At 42.6% G+C, this 26,552-nt stretch overlaps 1 protein-coding gene across 2 annotated transcripts; it reads left to right on the top strand.

Annotated features, from left to right (window-relative positions):
- Positions 1–9,224: 9,224 nt before the first annotated feature.
- Positions 9,225–26,393, top strand: LOC146554078 (ciliogenesis-associated TTC17-interacting protein-like). 2 transcript variants are annotated; one of them, XM_085254583.1, is made up of 10 exons: positions 9,225–9,725; positions 9,872–10,054; positions 10,144–10,199; positions 10,311–10,397; positions 21,151–21,318; positions 21,407–21,531; positions 22,588–22,664; positions 22,759–22,826; positions 22,927–24,103; positions 26,328–26,393. In XM_085254583.1, exons 1-9 carry the CDS (start codon positions 9,608–9,610, stop codon positions 23,113–23,115), a joined length of 1,071 nt encoding a protein of 356 aa, XP_085110709.1. In that variant the 5' UTR covers positions 9,225–9,607; the 3' UTR covers positions 23,116–24,103; positions 26,328–26,393. The 2 variants fall into 2 exon arrangements, with proteins under 2 accessions (XP_085110709.1, XP_085110708.1); XM_085254582.1 differs by having other exon boundaries at positions 22,756–22,826.
- Positions 26,394–26,552: the final 159 nt, after the last annotated feature.

The raw sequence follows: 26,552 nt of genomic DNA, 5'->3' as shown, positions 1-26,552 counted from the left end.
TGCAGCAGCCCATTTGTGTCCGCCAGGGGGTGGTATTTAGTCATTTCTATTCAACCCTTTCTGTATTATTTAGACCAGTTTGGTTGACTTAATTGTTTGCTAATTGTAATTTCTGTTATTTTTACAGAACCACACATACATATACTCACACGAATTCACTTCTGGAGATGTTTGGATTAAAGGAACCCTAATTATCATTGCTGTGGACCCTCTTTTTCATCATATAAGTCACCTGTGCCTTCTGACCGAGGATAGGAAAATCCTGCTGTAATTTGCCAGTCTATTAAGCACACACATGTCCAGTTCAAGTGGTCCTTCGAGCCGGATTAATTACAGCATTTCCTAACATGGCTGCATCCCGATATGATGAAGAACAACAAGGTGCCCGGCAAAGGAGACCACATAGGGCTCCAAGATATCTGGATGACTTCATCTGGACCTATCCCCCACAGCCGACTAACCCAGTTCCACCGAACACTAATGCAGCTACTCCAATACACCAAACCGCTGGCATCGATGGCTCACCAGAGATGGAGAGAATAAGGAGGATGGAGCAGTGTGTTACCCAGGTACAGGAGCAGATGAGGGAGATACAGAGCGCTATACAAGTGTCTTTGAACTTTGGCCAAAGAACCCCCCAAGTACAGTTACAAACCCAGGCCCGGAGCCATAGTATGCCTTTACTAACTGTGGATAATAATCCTACAAAAGCTCCTCCTATGGGCGGACTAGAAAACACCCCCCCCCCCCCCCCCCCCATATCTCCAGTAATACCTGGCCCTCAGTCTCATACTGTACAGCAGACCTCCCCTTCCACAGCTCATCAAGTTGATAACCCTCAAATATTACAGTTAACAGCTCCTACTCTCCCTGTTAACCGACCTATTCCTCAGTCCCCTCCATACGTCCACTCTTCTATGCCATCAGCTGCTCAGCCAACACCAGTGGTACCCCGGTCTGCATTTACAGCAACAGAACAGCAACATCCTCCCTGGTATCAGCAAAGAGACCTGAATTGGCAGTCATCAACCCCACAGTGGTCTGTGCCACACAGTGCTGCTCAGTTTAGTATCCCTGGCACTATGCAGTACCCTGTCCCGCTGCCGCCTGGCATGCCCTCTCCAGGCTATCCGCCTTGGACTTCAGGCCCACCTCTCAGTCAGCCATACGTTACACAAGTGCTGCCACCTGCTGTTAGCTCACAGTATACCTATCGGCATCCTGCTCCAGCTGCACCTCCACCTGTCAGTTCACAGCATGATGTAATTCAGAGCAGCCCTCAACACTCCTCATCTCTGCTTTCCTCTCAGAGACCGAACTTGATGGAGATGGCTATTTCCTCTTCTTATGGCATCCCTAAACCCAACCTGATCTGCTTCACCACAGGAAAAGAGAGTGATTTTCTGCTACTGAAGAAAGGTCTGGATGGAGTTTTGGGACCACACCCACACCTGTCTGAGGATTACAAATTCCAAGTACTTCTGGATCATCTAAAGTTTCCTCCTGCGTTTCAGCTTGCAAAGAGGTATGTGCATGACACTACGCCCTTCAGTAAAGCAATGCAGGCTCTACAGCAGCGCTATGGACAACCACGCCAATTAGTCCAAGGTGAAATTAACAACATTTTGAGAGCTCCCACAGTGAAAGCTGGAGATGCACAGGGGTTTGAAGACTTTGCTCTATCAGTTAGTAGTTTGGTGGGACTACTAAACTCCATGGAAGGAGCTGCTAAGAGCGAACTAGAGTGTGGTTCCCATGTGGACAGGCTTTTGAGTAAACTCCCCTTCTCCTATCAAGACAGTTTTGCTGAATATTGTCTTGCAAAGGGCATCTTGCAGAGTGACTCAGCTAACACCTATACTCTCCCTGACTTTGCACAGTGGTTAGAGAGGAAGTCACAGGCCATACAGATATCACGAAGGGCTACAGAAAGCTACATATCTGATAAACCCCGCTCAGATCGTAGAGACAAGTCATCCCGACCATTAAAGACATCCTCATCAGTCTACTATGGCACTGACAAGCCTACAACACCGACGGCTAATACCACTTCAGCCCCTACTGACAGTAAAGAACCGATGAAAGGGAAGAAAAGAGAGAAATTTAAGCCCTACTGCCCCTTCTGTAGCAGTACAGAACATTGAGTTCCTGTTCTGACTTCAGTAAGCTGAGTACTACACAGATTATTACATGGATTAATGACAATAAGAGATGCTGGAGATGTGGTCGGAGTCACCAGCCTGACAGTTGCAATCTGAAGAAACCTTGTGCCACCTGCGGAGAACAACACCTGCAGATCCTTCATGAAGCTGCCTCCAGCTCAAACAAGAGTATCCTGACATTGAGTACAGCCTCCAGCATGGTGTATTTGGACCAAGTCACTCATTCAGGCAGAGTCATGCTTAAAGTGGTCCCAGTTACCCTCCACAATAATGAGCGATCTCTGTCCACCTACGCCATTCTTGACGATGGATCAGAGCGGACTATTGTTCTATCTGCAGCGGTTCATTACCTGCAATTGAATATCACAGAGGAGTCCCTCAAACTACGAACCATCAGGCAGGAGGTGTCACAGTTACAAGGCGCATCTGTTTCCTTTGAACTAAGCGCACCCAGCTCTCCCCAAATCAAACATCACATCAGACGTGTCTTCACTGCTAAAGAACTTAATCTGGCAAAACAATCCTGTCCAGTGGACATACTCCGTCAGAGATATCCACATCTGGCCGACGTTCCCATCAAAGCATTTAAGGATGTGCAGCCTATGCTTCTTATAGGCTCAGATAATGTCCAGCTCATCACCCCTCTGTCACCTGTCAAAGTCGGTCCACTAGGCAGCCCTGTTGCTGTCAACACTAACCTCGGTTGGGCCATCCAGGGACCGGCTACCTTTCTACATCTACCTACTGAAGCTTCATGTCTGCACACATCCCTGTTACCATCTCCCTCTCAAGCGCTAAGACAGAACGTTGAGAAGCTGTGGCAGTTAGATGTGCTCCCCTTTCGATCAGAGAAAGAGGTAACTCGCTCTAAACAAGACAAAGAGGCACTGGAGTTACTGCAGAAAACCACAGAACGTGTACAGGTGGATGGAATAGCTCGCTATGCTACTCCTCTGCTCCGCCGCAGAGACTCCACTAAACTACGAACTGACCATGACGCAGTGATGGCTCTCCTTCGGTCCACCGAGAAGCGCCTGATTAAAGATCCTGATCTAGCGGCTGTGTACAATGCAGAAATACACAAACTGGAACAAGCAGGTTATGTAAGAAAACTCACTCCTGAAGAGGCAAACCGCACAAATGAATCCTGGTTCATTCCCCATCATATTGTGCATCATAACAATAAGCCTAGGATAGTTTTCAACTGTTCCTTCCAATACAGGCAAGACTGCCTTAACGATCAGCTGCTACCAGGTCCAACTCTCGGTCCATCCTTAATAGGTGTCCTGCTGAGATTTAGGGAGCACCCTGTTGCTGTGAGTGGGGACATACGAGGTATGTTCCATCAGGTGCGGCTTCTTCCGCATGACCGGCCCCTGCTGAGATTCGTGTGGAGAGATATGGAAAGAGATCGAAGCCCGGACATTTATGAGTGGTGTGTCCTGCCCTTTGGAACCACATGCAGCCCCTGTTGTGCCACGTATGCCCTTCAGCGCCATGTGCAGGATCATAAAGATGGCAATGAACAAGTACTAGACTCAGTGCTGCGCTCATTTTATGTCGATAACTGTTTGCAATCTTTGCCCTTTGCTTTGCAGGCACGACCACTTGTCGATAACATCAGTGAGTTGCTATCTACTGGTGGTTTCGAAATCAGACAGTGGGCCAGTAACTACCCAGAGGCCATTGCTCATCTCCCCTCTGAAGCAAAGTCCCCTACCTGCGAGCTGTGGTTGACTGAACACCAACCAGATCCCCAAGAACCAACCTTAGGCTTGGCATGGCACTGTTCCACAGACCAGATCGCCTACAGATGTCAGCCAGTGGTTCCTCAGGAGTCAACCATGAGAAATATCTACAGCATCCTCGCCTCTCAATACGACCCACTGGGCTTCATCATCCCCTTCACGACCCGGGCAAAGGTTATTGTTCAATGTCTGTGGCAGAACGACAGGAACTGGGATGATCCCATCGAGGGCGAGTTACTCCAGCGGTGGCAAGAGTGGGAGCTGACTGAGGCTGCCAGCTGGAGGTATGTCCCCTCGGCTTTGAACCCAGCAGATGACATCACCCGGGGAAAACCATTACGTGAGCTGTCAAAACCTACCCGGTGGATGGATGGGCCCCCCTTCCTGAGACAAGCATCTGAGCAGTGGCCAGCACGACCTACTGTGAGTACAGACACTGAAGATAATACTGAGTTAAAGAAATCAGCTTTCTGTGCCTATGTCACTACAGATTTGGCACAGTCTGATCCTGCATACAACACCTGGGCTGATTTGGTGCAGGCCACCCACCTGTCTTCTCACGGGGCGGCTGTCCTCCCTATGTCAGCGGCACAACGACTAGAGACTGAAGTTCAAATTCTCAAACAGGCACAACAAGATAGCTTCCCTGTTGAAGTACACACACTCAAATCTGGGAAAGAGGTGTACAAAGACAGCAGACTGAGCAACCTTTCTCCCGAATATGACAGTCAGCTTGGCCTCATACGAGTAGGTGGACGTCTCCGGCGAGCAGAGCAGATGGATGTTGACACTCTGCATCCTATCGTGTTGTCACCAGACCATCCTACTACTCAGCTCATCATCAAAGACTATGATACACGTCTCCTGCATCCTGGCCCAGAACGTGTTTTTGCCGAATTGAGACGCAGGTATTGGATTTTAAGAGGCAGACAGGCCATAAGGAAGCATCAGTATCGCTGTTTGGAGTGTAAGAAGTGGAGAGCCAAGCCTGTTTCACCGAAGATGTCTGATCTCCCTGCTACCCGCTTGCGATTAAATCAGCCGCCATTCTGGTCCACAGGAATTGACTGTTTTGGCCCTTTCACTATAAAGATAGGCAGGAGACAAGAAAAACGGTGGGGCATTATATTTAAATGCCTTACGACCCGCTGCATTCACCTCGACCTTCTCACTGGTATGGACACTGACTCCTTTCTCATGGCTCTGCGCAGATTTATTGCTCGAAGAGGAAAACCCTTTGAAATACTGAGTGATCAGGGCACCAATTTCAGAGGAGACGACAGAGAGCTGCAGGAGGCATTCAAAGTGATGGAGCCACGACTGCAGGAGAAGCTCAGTGAACAGAGCATCACTTTCCACTTCAACCCTCCGCATGCTCCACATTTTGGGGGAGCCTGGGAACGGGAGATCCGTTCAGTCAAATCTGCACTTTAAGTTGCCCTCAAAGGTCAAGCGGTGCCAGAGGATTTGTTGCTTACTGTTCTTGTTGAAGTAGAGGGCATACTTAATTCCAAGCCACTGGGATACGTTTCCTCGGATATTGCAGATGTTGATCCGATCACGCCAAATATGTTGCTCATGGGGCGGCGCGATGCTTCCCTTCCCCAGGCAGTTTATGGAACCAGAGAAGAACTTGGAAGGTGGAAATGGCGTCACAGCCAAGTCGTAGCGGACCAGTTCTGGACTCAGTTCATTCAGCGCTACTTGCCTGGACTGCAGCCTCGCCAGAAGTGGAACCAGACTACTCCACCTTTGAAAGTGGGACAGACTGTCATGGTGGTGGACTATCAGCTCCCACGGGCTTCCTGGCCCGTAGGACAGGTAACACAGGTGTTTCCCAGCCCGGATGGACAGGTGCGAGTAGCTGAAGTCGCCATTGGGGAACATAAATACCAACGGCCTGTGTCAAAACTTATCATTTTACCTGAACTGTCAGTTGAATGTCCTTAGTTATATTCACATGGGTTTTTAATGTTTACTAATGTGTTATACACATTAGGGGGCGGCTGTATAAAACCCCTGTGATTTGTGTATATAGACTGTTCCACGGACCCCCTCTAACCACTGCTAAGATGGTACATTCCTCCCATCCTTTGTTGGTGTTTGCGCTGGTTCACCGTGATAGCGCTGATGGAGCTGGGCTGTTGTACTGAACATGTGTAGTGCGTGTGCGTGAATGATAAGTAAGTGCCTTGTATTTGTTTGTTCTATGGTTGTAACTTATCATATATTTAGCTATGTACATTGGGTGATGCTTAGTAGAGTTTTCCAGCTGTTCGTGTAGCCACGAGGCAATGTATATTCGCGCTGATTTGACCAAAATGGCGCTACCCTTGTGAACTGAGCTGCCCAAAGTAAAGATGGAGTCTATCCCTGTGCAGCAGCCCATTTGTGTCCGCCAGGGGGTGGTATTTAGTCATTTCTGTTCAACCCTTTCTGTATTATTTAGACCAGTTTGGTTGACTTAATTGTTTGCTAATTGTAATTTCTGTTATTTTTACAGAACCACACATACATATACTCACACGAATTCACTTCTGGAGATGTTTGGATTAAAGGAACCCTAATTATCATTGCTGTGGACCCTCTTTTTCATCATATAAGTCACCTGTGCCTTCTGACCGAGGATAGGAAAATCCTGCTGTAATTTGCCAGTCTATTAAGCACACACATGTCCAGTTCACGCAACACTGTATAGAAATACACTGTCTCCTGTTGTGTTTGGTTGTTTACCTCAGTTTTATTGTTCTTCCCTCACATGTTCTGCCACAAGATGGGAATATGTCACAGGGAAGATGCTGATGCAGAACCAGCCTCCTACACTTGTGACATCGCTTGAGGCAGATATGTAGATGAAATTCTGTGGTTACGCATCCTGTAGTAACACATGTAAAATCTTGGTGTCCACTCTTTAGGATGTTTATCAAATCATTAGCCGGCCCGTCGGCCTCTGCGTGATCATAAACAATAAGAACTTCAAGGATGGTTCACCGGTAAGCCCAAAGTGTTCCTGATCCAGGCTTGCCAAGGAAGTAACATACAGCGTGGAGTGCAGATGAACGATATGGAGAACTTCACCATTGACCATCCCTGAGGAAGCTGATGTTCTGGTTGCCATAGCCACTGTTGAAGATCATGCTTCACTTAGACATATAGTCGATGGAAGCTGGTTCGTTCAGTCTCTTTGTGAGCAGCTGAAGGAGCGCTGTCCCAGGTAATTGTTTTAAAATCACCAAACACATGTGCACACTGACCCTGACAGTGATATCAACATGTTTTTGTATCTCTATAAATGCTCTTAGGGGCGAAGACATTGTCTCCATCCTCCACTACGTGAACGATGATGTAGCACATTGAGTAACCTCCTCGTTGGCCAAGCAGATGCCTGAAGTGAGATTCACCCTGAGAAAGAAACTTGTGCTGCCACCTCAGCGCACCTAAAGTCATCATGGAAATACAGCACATCTTACTGTGCAACTCGGGATGCATGATTACTTATTATGTTTCTTAAAATGTTCCCTTTATATTTTCCATCATTTTAAATCTTTTATTTTTCTAAATCTGAATCTCGCATTGAGGTGTTGCATTTTATACTGTAGCAGTTTTATATCAAAGAATAAATCTCAGACTGGGAACACAACTGGTGTTATTTGTGTTGGGAGGTTTTTACATGTGCTGCAGTAGAGCTTCACGGGTGCTTTTCCTAAACTGAGCCTTTACATTCTTAAACCTAGTAACATTACTTAATCCAAAAAGTTACTTTTATTTCAAACAACAAATCTCACAACACTCTCCTGATAGTAACAATAAAAATGTTACATTTAACTTGTTATAATGTCTTTTAATTCTCTCAGAATACATTAGTTTGCTTCAGAACAGTTTGACTTGATTTCTCCCTCCACAAATCCTGAAAGTTACCATGGCTACCATATGTGGTTGAAAGAAACATGTTCCAGCAAAACCTTTTTTCAAAAATGTTGTTTATTTTCTTCTGTCCCTCATTTTGTTTTGTTTTTTTCATGTGGATCTCTGAACTGTTAGATGAAGGGAAATACTTGATTTAAAAAAAAGGAAGGTGAAGTTCAGAGAAGAACATCCCAGTGTTTGAGTAGTCTGTGCTGGAGCAAAGAGACCACAGCTGAAGCCTATTATGGTTAATAGGTATTGCGTAAGTGCTGTAGGAAACATCTGCACTGGCCTTCTATCGTCTGATCCCCTGATCACACATTGAAGTCATCTTGTCAGTGCTGGAAAGTAACAGTCTTAAACAATCTGTCTATATGCATTGAAATTGCTATAAATAGTACTGAATATATCCAGATTCAAGTCATGTCATAGATATTAACGTATGATATGCAGCTTATAAATGTTTGGGCTGCCTGCAGAGATGAGCATCTCCCTTTGGTTTGTGTGCTTTGACACTTTCAAGAACCTGGCTGTCTGATCACTGATGTAATCAGTGATCCTCCAGTCATGGTGGTTATAGACAGAGTTGCCCTGTTTTCATGTTTATTGTTAGTCTTTCAACCCAGTGTTAATAGGGTTGAAATTGAATCCATAAAGAAAGAACGGGTAGAGCCAAAAAACACCTTTGGTTTCACGCTTGTCCATAAGTGACAGTGGCTTCCTTCTCAGGCTCCTCAGAAGCTGGTGTGCCCTCTGACTCTCACCTCCCTGCACTCCTCCACCTCATCCTATATGCAAGTCTGACTGAGTGAAATCCAGAATTTAAAAGAACTCTACATCACTCAGCCCTCTGCTTCCTGAAGTGTGGACACAGATTGAAAATGTGGGAGTCTTGCTGTCCACTACAAAGGACACTGAATCAAACATTTGTTTAAGGTTAAGTGGGATAGGTTTACTGTACATTTCTGAAGTCCTACTAAATTCAAAATAAGAATCCCCAAGAATATTGAATGAAAAAAAATCGACTTTTAGCAACAGAAACATAATATCTACAAATGTATCTATTTAGATTGTAAGCCCAACAAGGGACAATTGTTGAAAATTAGCAGTAGCTATAAACCTGTGTGCGGTACATCAGTTTCATGTCTTGCACTTGAAATATGTTAAACTGCACTGTCCCTTTTAAATAATAAAAAAAGATCACTTAAGCTCCCTTGTTGCTATAACATGTGAAATGGCCATCATTTTGAAAAGCAAGCATGTTGCCTGCTAGACTGACCCCCACAAATGTGGCCCAGGATGTCCTCCTGACAGTACAGTAGGACTGTTTTTAAGATTGTTCTGTCTAACAGCTTTTGCAATCAGAATTATGATCTGAATTCACTATTGTATTGCATAATTGTTTGCTTGATGTAAAGATCTCAGACTTAAGTAAATTAATTCACAAAAATTAATTGCTGGTTTTTAGGAGGAATAGTAATCAGTGTTCTTTGTTTTGTTTTTTATTAGCTTATGTACAGCGCCTCTATTTTTGTATAATTCCTTCCTCTAGATTTGGTGGTGAATAGTCAGCCTACAATTCACACATACAATGATCTTTACGGTACTGCAGCGTCGTTGCCATGCCAACAGAGATTTGGTCGTCAGCTTCCCTTCCGTAGCAGAAAAATGCTAAGCAGGAAAAGTGTGGGATAAGACTGCTTTGCATAAAATTACCCAGACAGACTGCCTGTCGAGGCAGGCGAGTGTCCTGTGAAGTTGCTCCCACACACTTTTCAGGCTGTTTTAAAGATGGAAGCCACGCTGGGTGAACAGACTGCTGTGGGTTTTTCAGCGGGGACTGAAGGACCTGAACAGCGACAGGAGCTGGAAGCCTCTGACGAAGCTGTCACGTTCATGTCCGGCATCGGTGAGTTCGCATCCAATTTAGGCTAATATGGTCGGTAGGAAAAAGCTGAGTCCAAAACTACCTGAAAAGCAAAAAACCGTGAAATCATTACAGATATTTGAATCTGTCCACTTTGGCTTTACCTTCTGTGTCCCTTCGCTTCTCAGAGCCTGCCGAGCTGCAGAAGTGTGTGTTTGCAGACTCGCTGGTGACTGTATCAGAGGGGGGGAGAGAGCTGGGGGAGTTCAGTGTGACGGTGGAGTTTGCCCGGAGAGAGCAGCCATGCATGATGCTTCATGCTCAGAGCCACGGAGCCATTGATGACTGCCCCTGTGGGACAGCAGTGACAGGTGACAGTAGGCAGAGGATGCTAGGACAAACTGATCTTTGCCGTTTCCTGTTGTTAGTATTTCTCTTCATACCCTTTACTCTGTTTAAGCCTACCTAACGACTGACCTGGACGTGCTGGAGGAAGATCACCATGAATATGTCAAGGTGAGTCGCTGAATCCTTTCCGGGCTGTTTCTTTTTACATTGACTCAGCTCAGCAGATGCATTAAGTGGAAATATTGCACCTTTGATGTGCTTCTATACTTCTCTCCTCAGCTCGAGGGCCATAGTGTGGACAAGAGGTGTCACATGGTGCAGTGTGATGGGCAGATGGTGATCCATAAGGTTACGACTGTGGGAGAGGTCAGATAACCACTGCTTTATAGGTCAACTCACTAATATATTAATGAAACAGTACCACAGTCATTCAGAGTAACTTCCATGCTCTCTTTGCAAGAGTTAGTCCAGTATTTACAAAATCCTTACTTACTGTTGCGCATTCACTGCATGTTGTCATTTGTGTGTGTGTGTGTGTGTGTGTGTGTGTGTGTGTGTGTGTGTGTGTGTGTGTGTGTGTGTGTGTGTGTGTGTGTGTGTGTGTGTGTGTGCTTGTGTCAAAATTGGGGACTTCTATCAGCTCACACACCAGTCAATTTAGGACACCTCTCCCTTTGGGGACCAAAACCACCGTCCCCAATTAGATTTACCTCTAACAACGTTCAGCATGCTCTAAAACGTATTTTAATCCAAAAATCTCACCAGTCCCCAAAAGTGACATTTTTTAGATTTTTTGTGTATGTGTATGACATTGCCCCCCAAAATTTTCGCAATCTGCGTATAACTCTATGTTTCCCCTAGTGGAAGTGTGTGAAATTGCAAGAATTTCCACTGTCCCCAAAAGTGACATTTCTTGGATTTTTTTGTGTGTGTATTACCTCTCCCTAACCCTTATATTATTATAGTGTAAGATTTCTTTTAATTAAGTATGTAAAATACTGCCTAAAAAGCATAAAAAGTCACAAGCATATGGCATAAAACTTAATTCTCACCAAAGTCTCTTTAAGAGCTGATCAAAAACTGTGTAAGACAATGGTCATTACATATGGATCATGACAGAAAAAAATGATATCCTGGATACAAGCGGGAAAGATTAGCTCCTGTAGCATGGTTGACTGGGCCTTAGAGATATGTGCAGAGCTTGACTCAAGTCAAATTCAAAGTCAGCTTTATTCTGAAAACCCACATGTACAGATGATACACAGGGATTTTAAATAGTAATGCTCCCACGGTCTCCAGTGTACAGTGAACAACTTAAAGATAAAAACAAAACAAAAGTCCTATGTACAACATAATACAATGAACACTAGTGTCATACAATCAGAGTGCTTTCGGGAAAGAGTTCGTGTGCAAGTGGGGGTGGGGCAGTCAGTCAAAGGGCGATGTTTAGAGTTTTGTATGTCTGTCGGGTGGGGGGGATCAGAGGAAAGAGATGAATGCAGGTCTGGAGTTCGTGTGTGTGAGAGTGAAGAGGGACAGAGCAGGGACAGCCTAAAGGTAGGGGAGGTGAGGTAAGACTTCTATGTCACCATAGGCCTTGATCGCAGCCATGGAGGTGTGTGCAAGCAGCAGCATGTAGAGCAGCTTTAAAAGTATGAAGAGTGATTAAAACTTTTTTAGTTTCTTATACCTATATCTTAAGTGTCTGCTGACAAGTTTCAGAATTTTCTGTTTGAATGTAAGAAAGTTATTTAGTAATAACTGCTAATACTGGTTTGCTAGATGTGCCCTTGATTTGGAATAAAAAGACTTGAGCTAATTAACCCGAAAAAGCTAGCCACATATAAGTTACACATTCAGAGCTGTCTTGGATTAAACATCAAGGGATGTTTGAATGAACCAAACTTTCAATATTTTAAGGGATTTCATTTTTTTATGCTTTTATGATTCTAAAATAATAAAATATGTTTATTAGCATCCTCAAGTTTTTCATGTGCAAGCTAACAATGAGGATTATCTTTTTAATTAAGAGAGGCTAATGAAACGGAAAAAATAAATAAGCTTTATGAAGGGGAATATTATGTTATTTGTTTAATTTATTTATTATTCTGAAACAAAGAAACATAAATAAGCTGCAGGATTGTGAATGTCCCCATTTAGGTTGAAGTGGAGTGTATTCCCCAAAAGTCATAAGCATATGGCATACTAATGACTATAGTTGGATATGTTGCGGGATTTTTTTTTCTAAAAATAGTATCATGTCCCTTTTTCAGTATAAATCTACCCATGAAGTCTGTAAACAATTTATCAATGATCCCCACACTCAAGTAAGGGTCTTCTGTTGTGTGACGGCTGTATGCGGACAGGAATAGGACCCAAAGGTGCAGACTCCAGAGACAAACTTAAACCGAAACAGCTTTAATGCTGAACTCAAACATAACATAACTGGAAAAACTCAAAATAAAATAACACCAGTGGACTGACAAAACACACAGCAAAATAAACGGTAGATCGCGACACAGACACAGAGAAACACAGAGCTAAAATACACAGAAGGAGCAATCAGGGAATGGGTAACAGGAGGGAAACACAGCTGGGGCAAATCAGGCCTAACGAGACAAGGGGAAGCAAAACCAGATACATTAACATCAGACATGGACTTTCAAAGTAAAACAGGAAACCCATAACACAGACTGAACAAAGGACACAGACTCACATGCAGGCACTACAACAGAGGGAACAGAGACGTGGGACCAGGGCAGACACAGACACTGATTGGATGTGGGGATACAGCAGACGGGGGAGACAGCAACTATGGAACACAGACAGAAAACCAGAACACTAAAACTCTAACCAAACCCCACCCAGAGAACCTAAACTAAGAATCCTTCATTATGTCTAAGATTTGAAAATATGGAACAAATACCAATCAGAATGAGGACTAAGATAAAGCAATCCATCCCCCAAATCATTACACATACCTCAACATATGCATATGTTTAATAATCAGAGTTCATTGTATTTACCAGTTCCCTAAGGAAAGTTTCTCATTGAATGTCCCCATCTAGGTTAAAGCAGAGTGTATTTGTGTTAGAAACGTCCTCAAAAGTCATAAGCATATGGCATACTAATGACTATAGTTGGATACACTTTTGTATTGTATTTTTAAAAATAGTGTCATGTCCCTTTTTCAGTATAACTCCATACATGAAGTTCGAGAACAATTTATCAATGATCACCACACTCAAGTAAGGGTTATGTTGTAAAATCCTTCATTATGTCTAAGATTTGAAAATATGGAACAAATACCAATCAGAATGAGGACTAAGATACAGCAATCCATCCCCCAAATCATTACACATATCTTAATATATGCAGATGTTTAATAATCAGAGTTCATTGTATTTACCAGTTCCCTAAGGTAAGTTTCCCATTGAATGTCCCCATTTAGGTTAAAGAGGAGTGTATTTGTGTTAGAAACGTCCCCAAAAGTCATAAGCATATGGCATTCTAATGACTATAGTTGGATATAGTTTTGTATTTTTATTTTTATTTTAAAAATGGTATCATGTCCCTTTTTCTGTATAAACCTACCCATGAAGTCAGAGAACAATTTATCAATGATTCCCACACTCAAGTAAGGGTCTTCTGGTGTGTGACGGCTGTGTGCGGACAGGAATAGGACCCAAAGGTGCAGACCCCAGAGACAAACTTAAACCGAAACAGCTTTAATGCTGAACTCAAACATAACATAACTGGAAAAACTCAAAATAAAATAACACCGGTGGACTGACAAAACACACAGCAAAATAAACGGTAGATCGTGACACAGACACAGAGAAACACAGAGCTAAAATACACAGAAGGAGCAATCAGGGAATGGGTAACAGGAGGGAAACACAGCTGGGGCAAATCAGGCCTAACGAGACAAGGGGAAGCAAAACCAGACACATTAACATCAGACATGGACTTTCAAAGTAAAACAGGAAACCCATAACACAGACTGAACAAAAGACACAGACTCACATGCAGGCACTATAACAGAGTAGGGATGGCACGATACCACTTTTTTATTACCGATATCATAAATTTGGATATCTGCCGATACTGATATAAATCCGATATATCTATTTTTTAAACTGTTTTTGTATAAGTTCAAAGTCAAATTTAAAAAGAACACTAAAGCTATTCTCTTATACTTGCATGCAAGAAAAAGACTGCACCCAAAATATTGCTCAGTTCAACAATGCATATCTCTTTATTTAAACTTTAGCACTGTTTAGCTGTCACCACTATCAAAATATCCATCCTGAAAGTGCGCAACATAATGCAGAACTTTAAATGTCGAAGTATTTAAAGTAACATTCATCAAAATAAAAGTGCAACATTATGCAGAACTTTAAATCTCAAAGTATAAAGTAACATTAATCAAAATAAAAGTGCAACATTATGCAGAATTTTAAATCTTGAAGTATTTAAAGTAAAATTCAAGTAAATAAAAGAGCAACTTTATGCAAATTTCAAAACCCCTTTGGTACTGAAAAAAGTTGCAATTTTAGCAGAGCAAACAACATTCTTGTAATAATACAGTTGTAACTTTTTTTTTCACTTTAACATGAGAGGTAGGTTCTTCTTCAGAAAGATCAACATTTCAACCTTCTCAGCTGTCAGCCTGCTTCTCCTTTCATTAATGATAATGGAGGCTGTACTGAAGAGTCTCTCACTCTCAATACTTGTGGTAGGTGCACAGAGAAATTTAGCTGCTGTAGAAACCAGAGTGGGAAATCTAAGTTTGTTGACTTGCCAGTACAGCAGTGGATTATCTGAGCGTTGAATGGTTGGCTCACTAAGGTAAGTTTGCACTTCAATGCGTGCACTTGTCGTGGCTAACTGAGGAACAGGATCTTGAGTGTTTTTCTTCAGGATTTCATCAAAAACACTTTCAAGTCTGCTTTGGCTGGAAGATTCCACCCGTGGAGTCTTCTTTGCTGGCTCCAAGACTGCTGATGTCCCCTCTGCTGGCTCTGAGGAGTTTAATGTAGTTCTCAAAAACTCCATCTTCCTCATCTCTGCCAACAAAGCATCTTTAGCTTGTTTTGAGGTTTCTACACTCAGACAATACATGTTATAATGTGCAATGGTGGTGTCCTGACTGAATGACAAGTCTATCACAACTAATTTAGAATGTCCTCACCATTTTCTGACACACTCTCTCTAATGCACTATCACTTACACACACACAGACACACACAAAACAAGTTGATCTGTTAAAATAACATGAGTGAAGCCTTACATACCTGTCTTTATATCTTGGATCCAGCAGTGTTGCAACTGTGTATAGTGGCTCGGATTCCACGTCTCTGAAGCGTCTGTTAACCGCTTTGAGAAGAGTGCCTTTCATTTTCTTTATTCCATCGTCGGCCTCATTTTCTCGGGAGAGCAGGCGCTTAAGGACGCAGACAATAGGGATGACATCAGATGCAGATGAGGATGATGCGCTTACCTCCTTTGTTAACTCCTCAAAGGGAGCTAGAGCTGTCAGGACCTTTTCCAGTAACCCCCACTGCTGTGCACTAAGTGTGGCAGGCAGATCATACTCTGCAGAATATGCACACAAGGCTCGCTTCTGTTCTGTGAGGATCTTGATCATATAATATGTGCTATTCCATCTTGTTCGCACATCTTGTATCAGACGTTTGGGTGACATGTTCAGCTCCATTTGAATGTCCTCCAAACGCGAATATGCCTGTGGTGAGTGTTTGAAGTGACCCACTATTTTTCTGCCCACTGTCACAGCATCACATACACCACATTGTGCAAGCAGTCCCTCATTCACCACAAGTTGCAAAGTGTGCGCGAAGCATCCCAAACTTGCAACACCTAGCCGGCTCATTGCCTTTTTTATATTGTTGGCATTGTCTCGCAAAACAACGTGGACTTTATTCTTCGGAATTTTCCACGCATTTAACATTTCCTCCATAGCTGCAGCGATGGACTCTCCTGTGTGTGAACCACGAAACTCTTTGGCCTGCAACACTGCTTTTTGCATTGTAAAACTCGAGTCTATCCAGTGTACAGTCAGGCTTAGCAGGGACAACGGACAAACGTCCGAGCTCCAAATATCAGTCGTCATGCTTAACGTAGGAATTATTTCCAAACTTTCGGAGATGAACTTGCGCACCTGTTTGTACTTGCCTGGGATAGCTTCCTCCGAGATGAAATGCCGGTTTGGCAGCATGTAGCGAGGCTCTAAATGCTCAATTAAGCGTCGAAAACCATCATTTTCCACAACGGAAAGGGGCTGGTCATCAAGCACAACAAATTCAACCATTTTCTCCGTTATCAGCTTCGCTCTATTGCTTTCCGGAGGGAATTTCTCACGTCTCTGAATATTTTCCAAAAGCGTTTGTTGATATGGTACACTTTTCTGCTTAGCTTTGGAGGCCAGGCTAAATTCCGCATACTCCTTTGCGTGGTGTTTCTGTAAGTGTTTAATCATGTTTGTGGTGTTAAAAATCCCCACACTGCTACCACCTCGCGAAACACTTGCATCGCATAAGTTGCATTCGGCAGTCTTGCTTTTTTCGTCTTTTAGTTTGAAATAAGTCCACACTGCTGACATGATGGCTCTGACCTCTCCCACACGATAACCGCTCGATCACGTGACGCATATTGCTCTGACGTGCTAAGGTCATGACCTGGGTTATACCATGTTAGCGAGTTTTTGAGGTGCTTTTGTAACATTCACTGGATCGGATTAAAAATTTTAAATTTCTCTCCGATATCCGATCCAGTAATTTGCGTCAATATCGGACCGATACTGAATATCGGATCGGTCCATCTCTACAACAGAGGGAACAGAGACGTGGGACCAGGGCAGACACAGACACTGATTGGATGTGGGGATACAGCAGACAGGGGAGACAGCAACTATGGAACACAGACAGAAAACCAGAACACTAAAACTCTAACCAAACCCCACCCAGAGAACCTAAACTAAGAATCCTTCATTATGTCTAAGATTTGAAAATATGGAACAAATACCAATCAGAATGAGGACTAAGATAAAGCAATCCATCCCCCAAATCATTACACATACCTCAACATATGCATATGTTTAATAATCAGAGTTCATTGTATTTACCAGTTCCCTAAGGAAAGTTTCTCATTGAATGTCCCCATTTAGGTTAAAGAGGAGTGTATTTGTGTTAGAAACGTCCTCAAAAGTCATAAGCACATGGCATACTAATGACTATAGTTGGATATGCTTTGATTTAAAAAAAAAAAATGGTATCATGTCCCTATTTTCTGTATAAATCTACCCATGAAGTCGGAGAACAATTTATCAATGATTCCCACACTCAAGTAAGGGTTATGTTGTAAAATCCTTCATTATGTCTAAGATTTGAAAATATGGAACAAATACCAATCAGAATGAGGACTAAGATACAGCAATCCATCCCCCAAATCATTACACATATCTTAATATATGCAGATGTTTAATAATCAGAGTTCATTGTGTTAACCAGTTCCCTAAGGAAAGTTTCCCATTGAATGTCCCCATTTAGGTTAAAGCGGAGTGTATTTGTGTTAAAAACGTCCCCAAAAAGTCATAAGTATATGGCATACTAATGACTATAGTTGGATATGTTTTGGAATTTTTTTCTAAAAATAGTATCATGTTCTTTTTCAGTATAAATCTATCCATGAAGTCTGTAAACAATTTATCAATGATCCCCACACTCAAGTAAGGGTTATGTTAAAAAAAAAAAAACCTTCACTATGTCTAAGATTTAAAAATAAGGAACAAATACCAATCAGAATGAGGACTAAGATAAAGAAATCCATCCGAAAAGCATTTACACATACCTTAACATATGCAGATGTTTAATAATCAGAGTTTATTGTATTAACCAGTTCCCTAAGGAAAGTTTCCCATTGAATGTCCCCATTTAGGTTAAAGCAGGGTGTTTTTGTGTTAGAAATGTCCCCAAAAGTCATAAGAGTCAGGTGTACCAATAACTATTGTTGCATATGTTTTTGCAATTTTTAAATGGAGGTATATTTGAAAGGCCAGCCGATTATATCTCTCGGCTGGCCTGGGAACGCCTTGGTGTTCCCCCGGATAAGCTGGAGGAGGTGGTTGGGGAGAGGGAGGTCTGGGCTTCTTTGCTTAGGCTGCTGCCCCCGCGACCTGGCCTCGGATAAAGCGGATGAAGATGGATGGATGGATGGGTATATTTCTGTATTTAGTATTAATCTACCCTTGAGATCAGTGACAAAACCGTTTATGGTCACTGATTGTTAATGACGATCAGTTAATGATCACTGTACTCTGGTACTATATCAATTCAATTTCATTTATGTATATCCCTTTTGATTGTCCTCATTCAGGTTAACGCAGTGCATTTTTGTTAGAAATGTCCCCGGAAGTCATAAGAGTCATCTTCTTTGGCAGTTTTTAATTGTCTCTTGTCTATTTGTTATTCATGTTAAATCTACTCGTAACATCAGTGAAAACTAAAATTAAGATATCCATTCTAAAATCGTACAGCTTGTCTTATCACTCACAGATATGAGCTAAAGGATATTTTGATTGGTTCTAATGTAGGTTAAAGCAGTGTGTTTATTAATAATTAAATTAAATCTTTTATGATAGGTTTGGATAGTTTCTGAAAATCAAATGAACCCTTGGTAATTGTGTACAAATTACCTGTGTAAACAATTCATAGTTGAAATTAGAAATTTCTTTTAGTTTAAATAGAATATAAAAACTATTTTAACTGTCTAATGTTTGCCTATTTAACTTATGTTTATCTACTCAAGACTAACCAAGCTGAAGCAGCATCATGAGAAATGCCTGAAACGTGAAAAAAAATTGATCTCCAAAATCCAGATTCCTCAAGCAATGAGATTGAGTCTCTTCTGTCAGGTATGGAGGCAACAAAACCACAATAGAATAAGAAAAAGGATCAAGATGAAGACAGGGGACCAGGGACTTCTTCCCAGTGAACATATTTGGAAGCAAAGTTCTTGCCTTACAATTTGCTGGTAACAAACACTCAATACTACAGATGATTTTTTTTTATCCAAGTTTCTCTGCATTAATGATGTGCATATAAACTCCCAAAACAACACAGTAGTAACAAATGCAGTCAAAAATTTAAATTGTTCTGTGGCCGAGACGTTGGACATAGTTTTGATTTCTTCAAGATAAATAGAGACCTTAATTGGAGCACTGTAACAAAAAATAATTTCCCCCAGGGATCAATAAAGTATCCTGATTCTGATTCTAATTAATTATGGTTTAGATTATTGTTAGATTGGGTAGTTAACCTTACATTGTACTTTGAAGGAACTGCCTTTAAGGGAAGTAATATCCCCAAAACTGACATAAAATAACTTGTGTATGTGTGTATTGCTGAAGACCCAAAAGGGAAGTAAGGTCCCCAAAAGTGGCATAAAATAGTTTGTTTATCTGTGTATCGCTGAAGACCCAAAAGGGGACATTAAACATTCCCAGTCCCCAATGGGAAGGTAAAAATACTGTCTGGACAAATGTTGCTTAAAATGAAAATCTCAAGTGATTTTTTATTTGTGTGGTCTTGGAGGAGTAAAACTGAGTTGCCAGCTTGCTTCTTTTTTTTTTTTTTTTTTTTTTAAGTGACATCAGAAACAGCAGCATGTGACATCACGTGATGGCGGAGCTTCAGTTCATCCTTTGTCATCTTTTTTTTTTTTTTTTTTTAAATAGGACAGGGGGAAAGAATGAAAGAAAGGGGGGGAGAGAAAGAAAGAAAACCAAAGGGGAGAAGAGACGGTGAGAAGGGGGGGAAGAGAGAGAAAAAAAAAAAAAAACAACAAAAAAAACCCCCTCCTGGGTCACCTGTATGGAGAAAAAACAAACAAACAAACAAACAGAGGAGACAGCAAACAACAAAGAGCAACATAATAATAGAAAAAAAAGCACCATCACAATAAACTAGCTAGTCATAGATATCAATAGATACTAAATAATAGACGATATTGTTCAGCACGCAAGATAGACAGCGCACAGTGTGCTTTGAGGTAGCAGCCAAGAAAGCTTTAGTCCGCGTCTGTGAATACCCATGTGTACACCTGTGTGCACACCTGTGTGGATCAGCATGCTTGCATTCCAAAGGTTTCTCCATGTAATGATCTGTTAGGGAGTGTGGGGAGCCACAGCCCTGTCCTTTATGGTATCAAGCGGGTATGGAGGAGATCAAAACTCCAGACATCCAGAGGCCCCCAGAACACAAGAGACCAAGGAAGACCCACAGAGGGGCAGCTGCGCCACTGTCCCAGTAAGAGCTAAGGAGAGTCCCAGATGAGGGCTCATTCAGCAGCCGCGGAGCAGAAGCCAGGGGGAGTTGCAGTGATGCGCCCGTGGGCTCCGCCGGCAGCCAGCTGTGCCTGAGTGACCGAGCCCCAGGCCGAGAGGCCGGGGGCACCCCACCCCCGAAATGGCCCGAGCGAGCCCCAATAAGCGGCCGCCAAGGAGTGAGCCGGTGTGTACCCGGACGCCCACCCCCAGATACAAAGAACCACCAACGCACCGACACCTGAGGGAGTCCGCCACCGGCAGGGGAAGTGGTGGTGGGTGGAGATAGGCCTCCAAACCTTGGAAGGCCCGAGATGTCCCCAGAGAGGTGGCGTCTGATACCCAACCTGACATATAGATACAAACATATAGGCACACACAGACACAAACATCCATTCCCACCCTCATGCTCTCATGTGCACTTCACACTCAACCGACGTGGAGACAAATATAAAGAGACGCTGTATACGCGATCACACTCCCCAAGCGTACTCTACAAACCGGGTCTAGGTACCCCTGCCCCTGGAGGGGGGAACTGCACCCAGACCCAGGTGGTGTTACCCTTTTCCCTGCGGTGGGGAGAGGCAGACCGCCCCAACTCCGCAGCAGCAGGGAGGCCCCACACCCCAGACCGCAGCCGGACGGCCAACTCCTCCTAGCCCCCCTGCTCCAGCTTGCTTCTAAACCATACAGAAAGTGGTGTCCCCAAAGGGTGGGAGTTAAGATATGCGACCCCAAACGGGACTTAAGCGAGTGTGTGTGTGTGTGTGTGTACAGGAGGTGACAGAAGAGAGCATGTCCTATCCCATGTCTGTCCTGAGAGGGCTGGTAACTGAGGGCTCCAGCTTGCTGCTGATGCGCCTGATCGCTCTGAGGAGGAAGATGCCAGAAAACATGACGTTTGTCTCCTTAGACCCAGGATTACACATAATTAACACCTCTTTTGTAAGTCTTTATGCCTGTGTAAGACATCCTGGTCCATCAGTAACTTGTTTGAGTACTGAGCTCTGATTGTGGTCTCTTTTGTGCTCAGAGAGAGCTGGGTCAGAGGCAGCTAGAGGTCGGGGGTGAGCTCCTGGATGTATTTGGGGTAGAGAGGATTATTCAGTCCATGGAGGGCAGCCCCAGTACCTGGCAGTGCTACTTCCTGGATGATGGGTAAGCTTAATATATGTACCTCTCCATCATCCCACACATGTTGGACTGTACTGCCTCCCTCTGTGCACCAGACAGACTGCAGCTGCCCACTGTTGAGTTTCATGTTTATATTACCTACTGCTGATAGGTCACTAATGTAGACTAAACAACAAATCATTTTAATCACACAATAGCACTACTTATTGAATGCTTCCCTTAATCACAAGGGATCCATTAGTTAGGTGTTTAAAAGGAGAGGACTGTTATCAGCATGGGCAACCAGTATGAATGAACCATCAGTGATTCCCCAGTTAACTTGTAGAAAAAGGTAGTTTAAATTACACAAAAGATTGCCACACATGGACTAGCAATCTCTTAAAAAGACCAAACAAGGTTAGATTTCAAGTCACTGACTTAAAGCTAAATAAGTAAATTAAGCTAACTCACCTTAGCTGTTCCCAGTCCAGAAGCAAACAGAGTGAGGTTGAAGGGAGTGCAGTCATTATATACTCTGTGCCAGGTAAGTTCAGGTATGGAACAAAGGAGCCCACCAGTGATAAGAAAACTCCGACAGTAAGTGAGGTTAAAGAGGTGTGGATGAAACAGGGAAAGGGGTAAATAAAAGAAGAATTTCTACTATTTCCCACATGTTTGATTTGGCATCCTTCCTGGTACAACCCTGCTTGTGATTTATGTCACCTCCTGGTCTTAAACTAGAGATCTTTCACATGTTAGCCAAAACTATTAACCACTGCTAATGGAGCCATTGATGCTTCTTCTTTGTGGGTCCAAACTATAACATTAGCTATAGTAGAATAGTTAATTGCTTTGTGTCCTTGACATCTTAGGAACTATTCAGTTTCTAAAAATGATCATTTTGAAGGGAAAGGTTCCCATAAAGTGTAGATATACCTATGGAATAGGACACATCTGATTTTTGTATGCGAAAGAATATTGGTGATACATGAGGACTTTCTGGTTTAACTCAAGCGGTTTCTGAATAACAAGTAAGTGCTATTATTGCTGTTATGTGTTACACTAGTGCTTTCAATTTGACTCGTTACATTCTCTGATCAGGCATCTGGTGACCAGAGTTCAGGTGGGGTCACCAGTCACCATGAGACTTCTAGAGTTGCCATCAAAGGCAGAAAAAGGTTACACACATCCCCCACACACATATTCACACATAAGCGGTATGATTCCAATGAAAGATTCAGTGATATTTGTGTATTTGTAATTTTACAGTAGATTTCAAGAAGATCCCCCTTGTGTGGGAGGAAGACATGCAGATGCGTTCTAAGTTTCTGGACAGAAAGGTAGCCGGTCATGTGCAACAGGAGATTAATACTAGACTTCCATTACTCTACTGACCATCTGAGCAGAAAATGAATGTGTGTTTATGTCTTGTTTTGGCAGGAAGAGCTTAAGGCCGACCACTCCTCATACTTGAGACAGCATCCAGAGATTCGAGCACTAATATCTGACTTCCTGCAGTTGCTGTTGTTGAGGAAACCAGACGACGTCTTTCTGTTTGCCAGAGAGTACTTCACCCCTTTTGCCTCCAATCATCCTGCAGACGCAGACCAGGAAGCCCAGTCCCTCTAGTCACATTATCACATGCATAGCTGGACTGGCCATCGGGCATACGGTGGGCCGCTGGCGATTTTTTGTTTTTATGGGCCGATGGATTTTTTTTTTTTTTAGGAAGGGTATATATAATGAAAGGTGTTGGATCGGCCAATTAATAATAATAATGGATTGGATTTATATAGCGCTTTTCAAGGCACCCAAAGCGCTTTACAATGCCACTATTCATTCACTCTCACATTCACACACTGGTGGAGGCAGCTACAGTTGTAGCCACAGCTGCCCTGGGACAGACTGACAGAAGCGAGGCTGCCATATCGCGCCATCGGCCCCTCTGGCCAACACCAGTAGGCAGTAGGGTAAAGTGTCTTGCCCACGGACACAACGATCAGGACAGAGAGCCCGGGGATCGAACCGGCGACCTTCCGGTTACAGATACGCTTCCCAACCCCCTGAGCCACGGTCGTGGTCATGATCGACTCTGGGCTGGACCAATTACAGCCGAGGAGGCTGGATGCACCCTCCCCCTTGTTTAGCAATCACGTGATTTTCGCGCATTGCATGCCGGGAACTCGTGGCAAAACAATCCAAGTACCGCATCAAATGCAAGCGTTTGCAGCACCGCAAAACGTTCATTCTCCGGTTCCAATACCTTCTTGTTTTTTCTTTGCCGCACAAAAAAGGAATGTACAAAACAAAAGGAGAACAATGCCGGTCCGTACAAAGACAGACTCGACGAAAAGACAAAGAAAAATACGAGGAAAAAATCAAACCAGTGAAAGGGTCAGACCCTTACGAGCACACAGAGGGACAAAAGACGTCAGCGTGCTGCCCAACTTTCACCACGCTCAGATTTATAATTATACGGTTCTTGGAGTGAGTGCATACACTCATGAAGTCTAGTAACTTCAGGTCACTGCAACAAGCCCAGGTACAGTTTACCGACGGATGGGTGCAGGACCTTGAAATGCACCGTGTAGAACGAAAGACCATCGTATGAACAAAGGTAAGTTTACCAGTCTCACAAATCGTCGTCATAAATACACATTCGTTAACCGTTTATTAATATAACCTTTGAGCTCAATGGTAATTAATTAGTAGTGGAAATAATTTCTGGTAGCATTACAGAAATGTAGCAATGACAATAATAATGTATGTTGTAATCGCACTGGACAATTAGTGATACAAAACAACTGTTTTATCCTGTGAATAAAAGTATATGTTTTTGTCAATGTACCATGGCAATAACAGAAGCAAAACACAATATTGTGTCAGGACAATTCACTATTTATGCGTGTTTGAATGGAGTCATTACTTCGTCATTGCGAGAAACACATGAAAGGCAGTCCTGCTCGTGCATTAATCACCAGATGTGGTATAAAAAGAGATGAAAGAGGCAAACACATGTGCCATAGTTAGGGGTTTAAGTGGGCCTTTTTATTTATTTATCATCAGCAAGGAACAAGTAACTTTTAATGTCATAAACTTTATGGACAGGATCATACTTCTACTTTTTAACGACACCACCCTCTACTGGTGCAGTTTGATATATAACATTACAGGAGGCAACAATTACTTGTGGCTGGAACGACTTCGGGTGTCCATAAGTTATGTTTGCGTTACTTCAGCATCTAGCTAGCCCTACCGACGACCAGCGAGCATAAAGGGAGTGAGGTTTTTTTGGAGTGTCAGGTAATTTCAAATGCAACATTTCTATCAGCTCAACAAACATCAGCAAACACACGAACTGTTTGTGTGCAGTTTCTTTTCAGTGTTGCTAGCTAAAGGCCCAGCTGAGAAGAAGGAGAGAACAGTTTTCAAATGAAACAAGTACTTTCTAGGTTACGTGTTATGGAGGGACTAAGTGGGGGTAGGTTTTGATTATTGATTTTCCAAATAAAATCGATTCTAGATTGAGTAACACGATATCGATTCAGTGTAAAAAATAATTACACTGTTAGATCCCAAGTACCCTGTGATTACGTGTAATTTCATTTATACGTGTTGTGCCAAAAGTGACTTGAGTTATTTAGTTGATGACGTTTTCGTCTAACCCAGGGGTCTCAAACTAACCACCCGTATATTGACGTGAAAAAAATATGATGGAGTTTGGCCCTTGAAGTTACTTTTTTGTGTTAGAGAGGATTTGTTTGTTGTTGAGTGCAATGTTAAAACAAGTTGTGTTGCCAGCTCATTTAAGTTTGAGACCCCTGCTCTGACCCATTTACAACTGGACTAGTTATGGGAAATGAAACTGGTTATAAATACCAAGGCTGTAAACATGTTTATTCCTACTGTAGTGTTCGACATTTTAACTTTCTGTCTGTGAGGACTGAGTTACATTTGCAATTACCAGCCAAAATGGCAAAACAATGTTTTGTTCAAAAACAAAAATAAACAAATATCTTCAATGAAATCCTCTGATCACACTTTTCTGCTGTCACACAGAGTCACCTTCTGCTCATCCACTTGAATAAGTGCCTTTCGTTCCAGCCTGTTAAGGTCATTTAGGAAACAAGCCTGTATTAACTGGTGATAGTTACAGCTTGACTCATGCAGGTGCCTGCTAATGATCTACTTCGTGGTGGTGCTTTATAGGATGGGGACAAATGTGGCAGATGGGGACATGCAGCCTGAGGAAATATATCCCCTTTTACATTTGGGTAGGACGGAGAAAACCAGGGTGACTTCTGAGAGGTTATTAGTTATTCTCTCAAATATTATCTTTGAAAAAGAAAAAAACAACAAAAACAAACAAAAGAATCCTCATAAACTTGATTGTAGGACAGAGTAGTTATACACTACAGGTCCAGCCTGCTTCCTCTTTGATAGGTACTGATGGTGCACAAAACAGTTATATAAGCAAAATATATTTGTTATCAGTAGTATTATTATTTTGTCTGTCACTTAACATTTTAGACAGAGAAGATCTGAATTATTTGGTTAACGGACTGTCATACATTTCATACAGCTACATTTTGAATAGAAATTACAACTATGTCTGAGTTTGCAGTATTATGGCATCAACATTTATGTCTAAACAAATTTTTCCCAACAAGTCGTTGTAATACACATTTTAGGCTACAGGGCACACATGAAATTATCATTCAGGCACATTCACATTTCTTGCTAAATTATTGCTTTGTTTCCAGCCATTATTAATTACTGCAGCAAGTACAGTAGCTTACAGAAGTAGTATTTGCTTTGAGGAGTTGCATATTCTTTTGCAGAACATAATGCAATGAAGCAGGGCCGCTGAATCATCTGTGCGCACACTCTCAAGGACACCAAAAGAGGTAACATGCAATAACTATTACATTTAAAATGAAGACTTTGTAAGATAATAAAACCTGTGTGCTGCTGTTAGTTGCAGTTGTGATATTTAAACTGTGTAATTGTCTGTAATGCAGACTCAGCATGTCTGCCAAAGACATTGTGAGGAGAAATAAAACAGC

Source organism: Mchenga conophoros, linkage group LG18, assembly GCF_057382185.1.
Source record: "Mchenga conophoros isolate Kocher_MC1m ecotype Shallow Benthic linkage group LG18, M_conophoros_male_GT1.1, whole genome shotgun sequence".
NCBI classification, from domain to species: domain Eukaryota; kingdom Metazoa; phylum Chordata; class Actinopteri; order Cichliformes; family Cichlidae; genus Mchenga; species Mchenga conophoros.
This window is presented reverse-complemented; position numbering and strand designations above follow the sequence as displayed.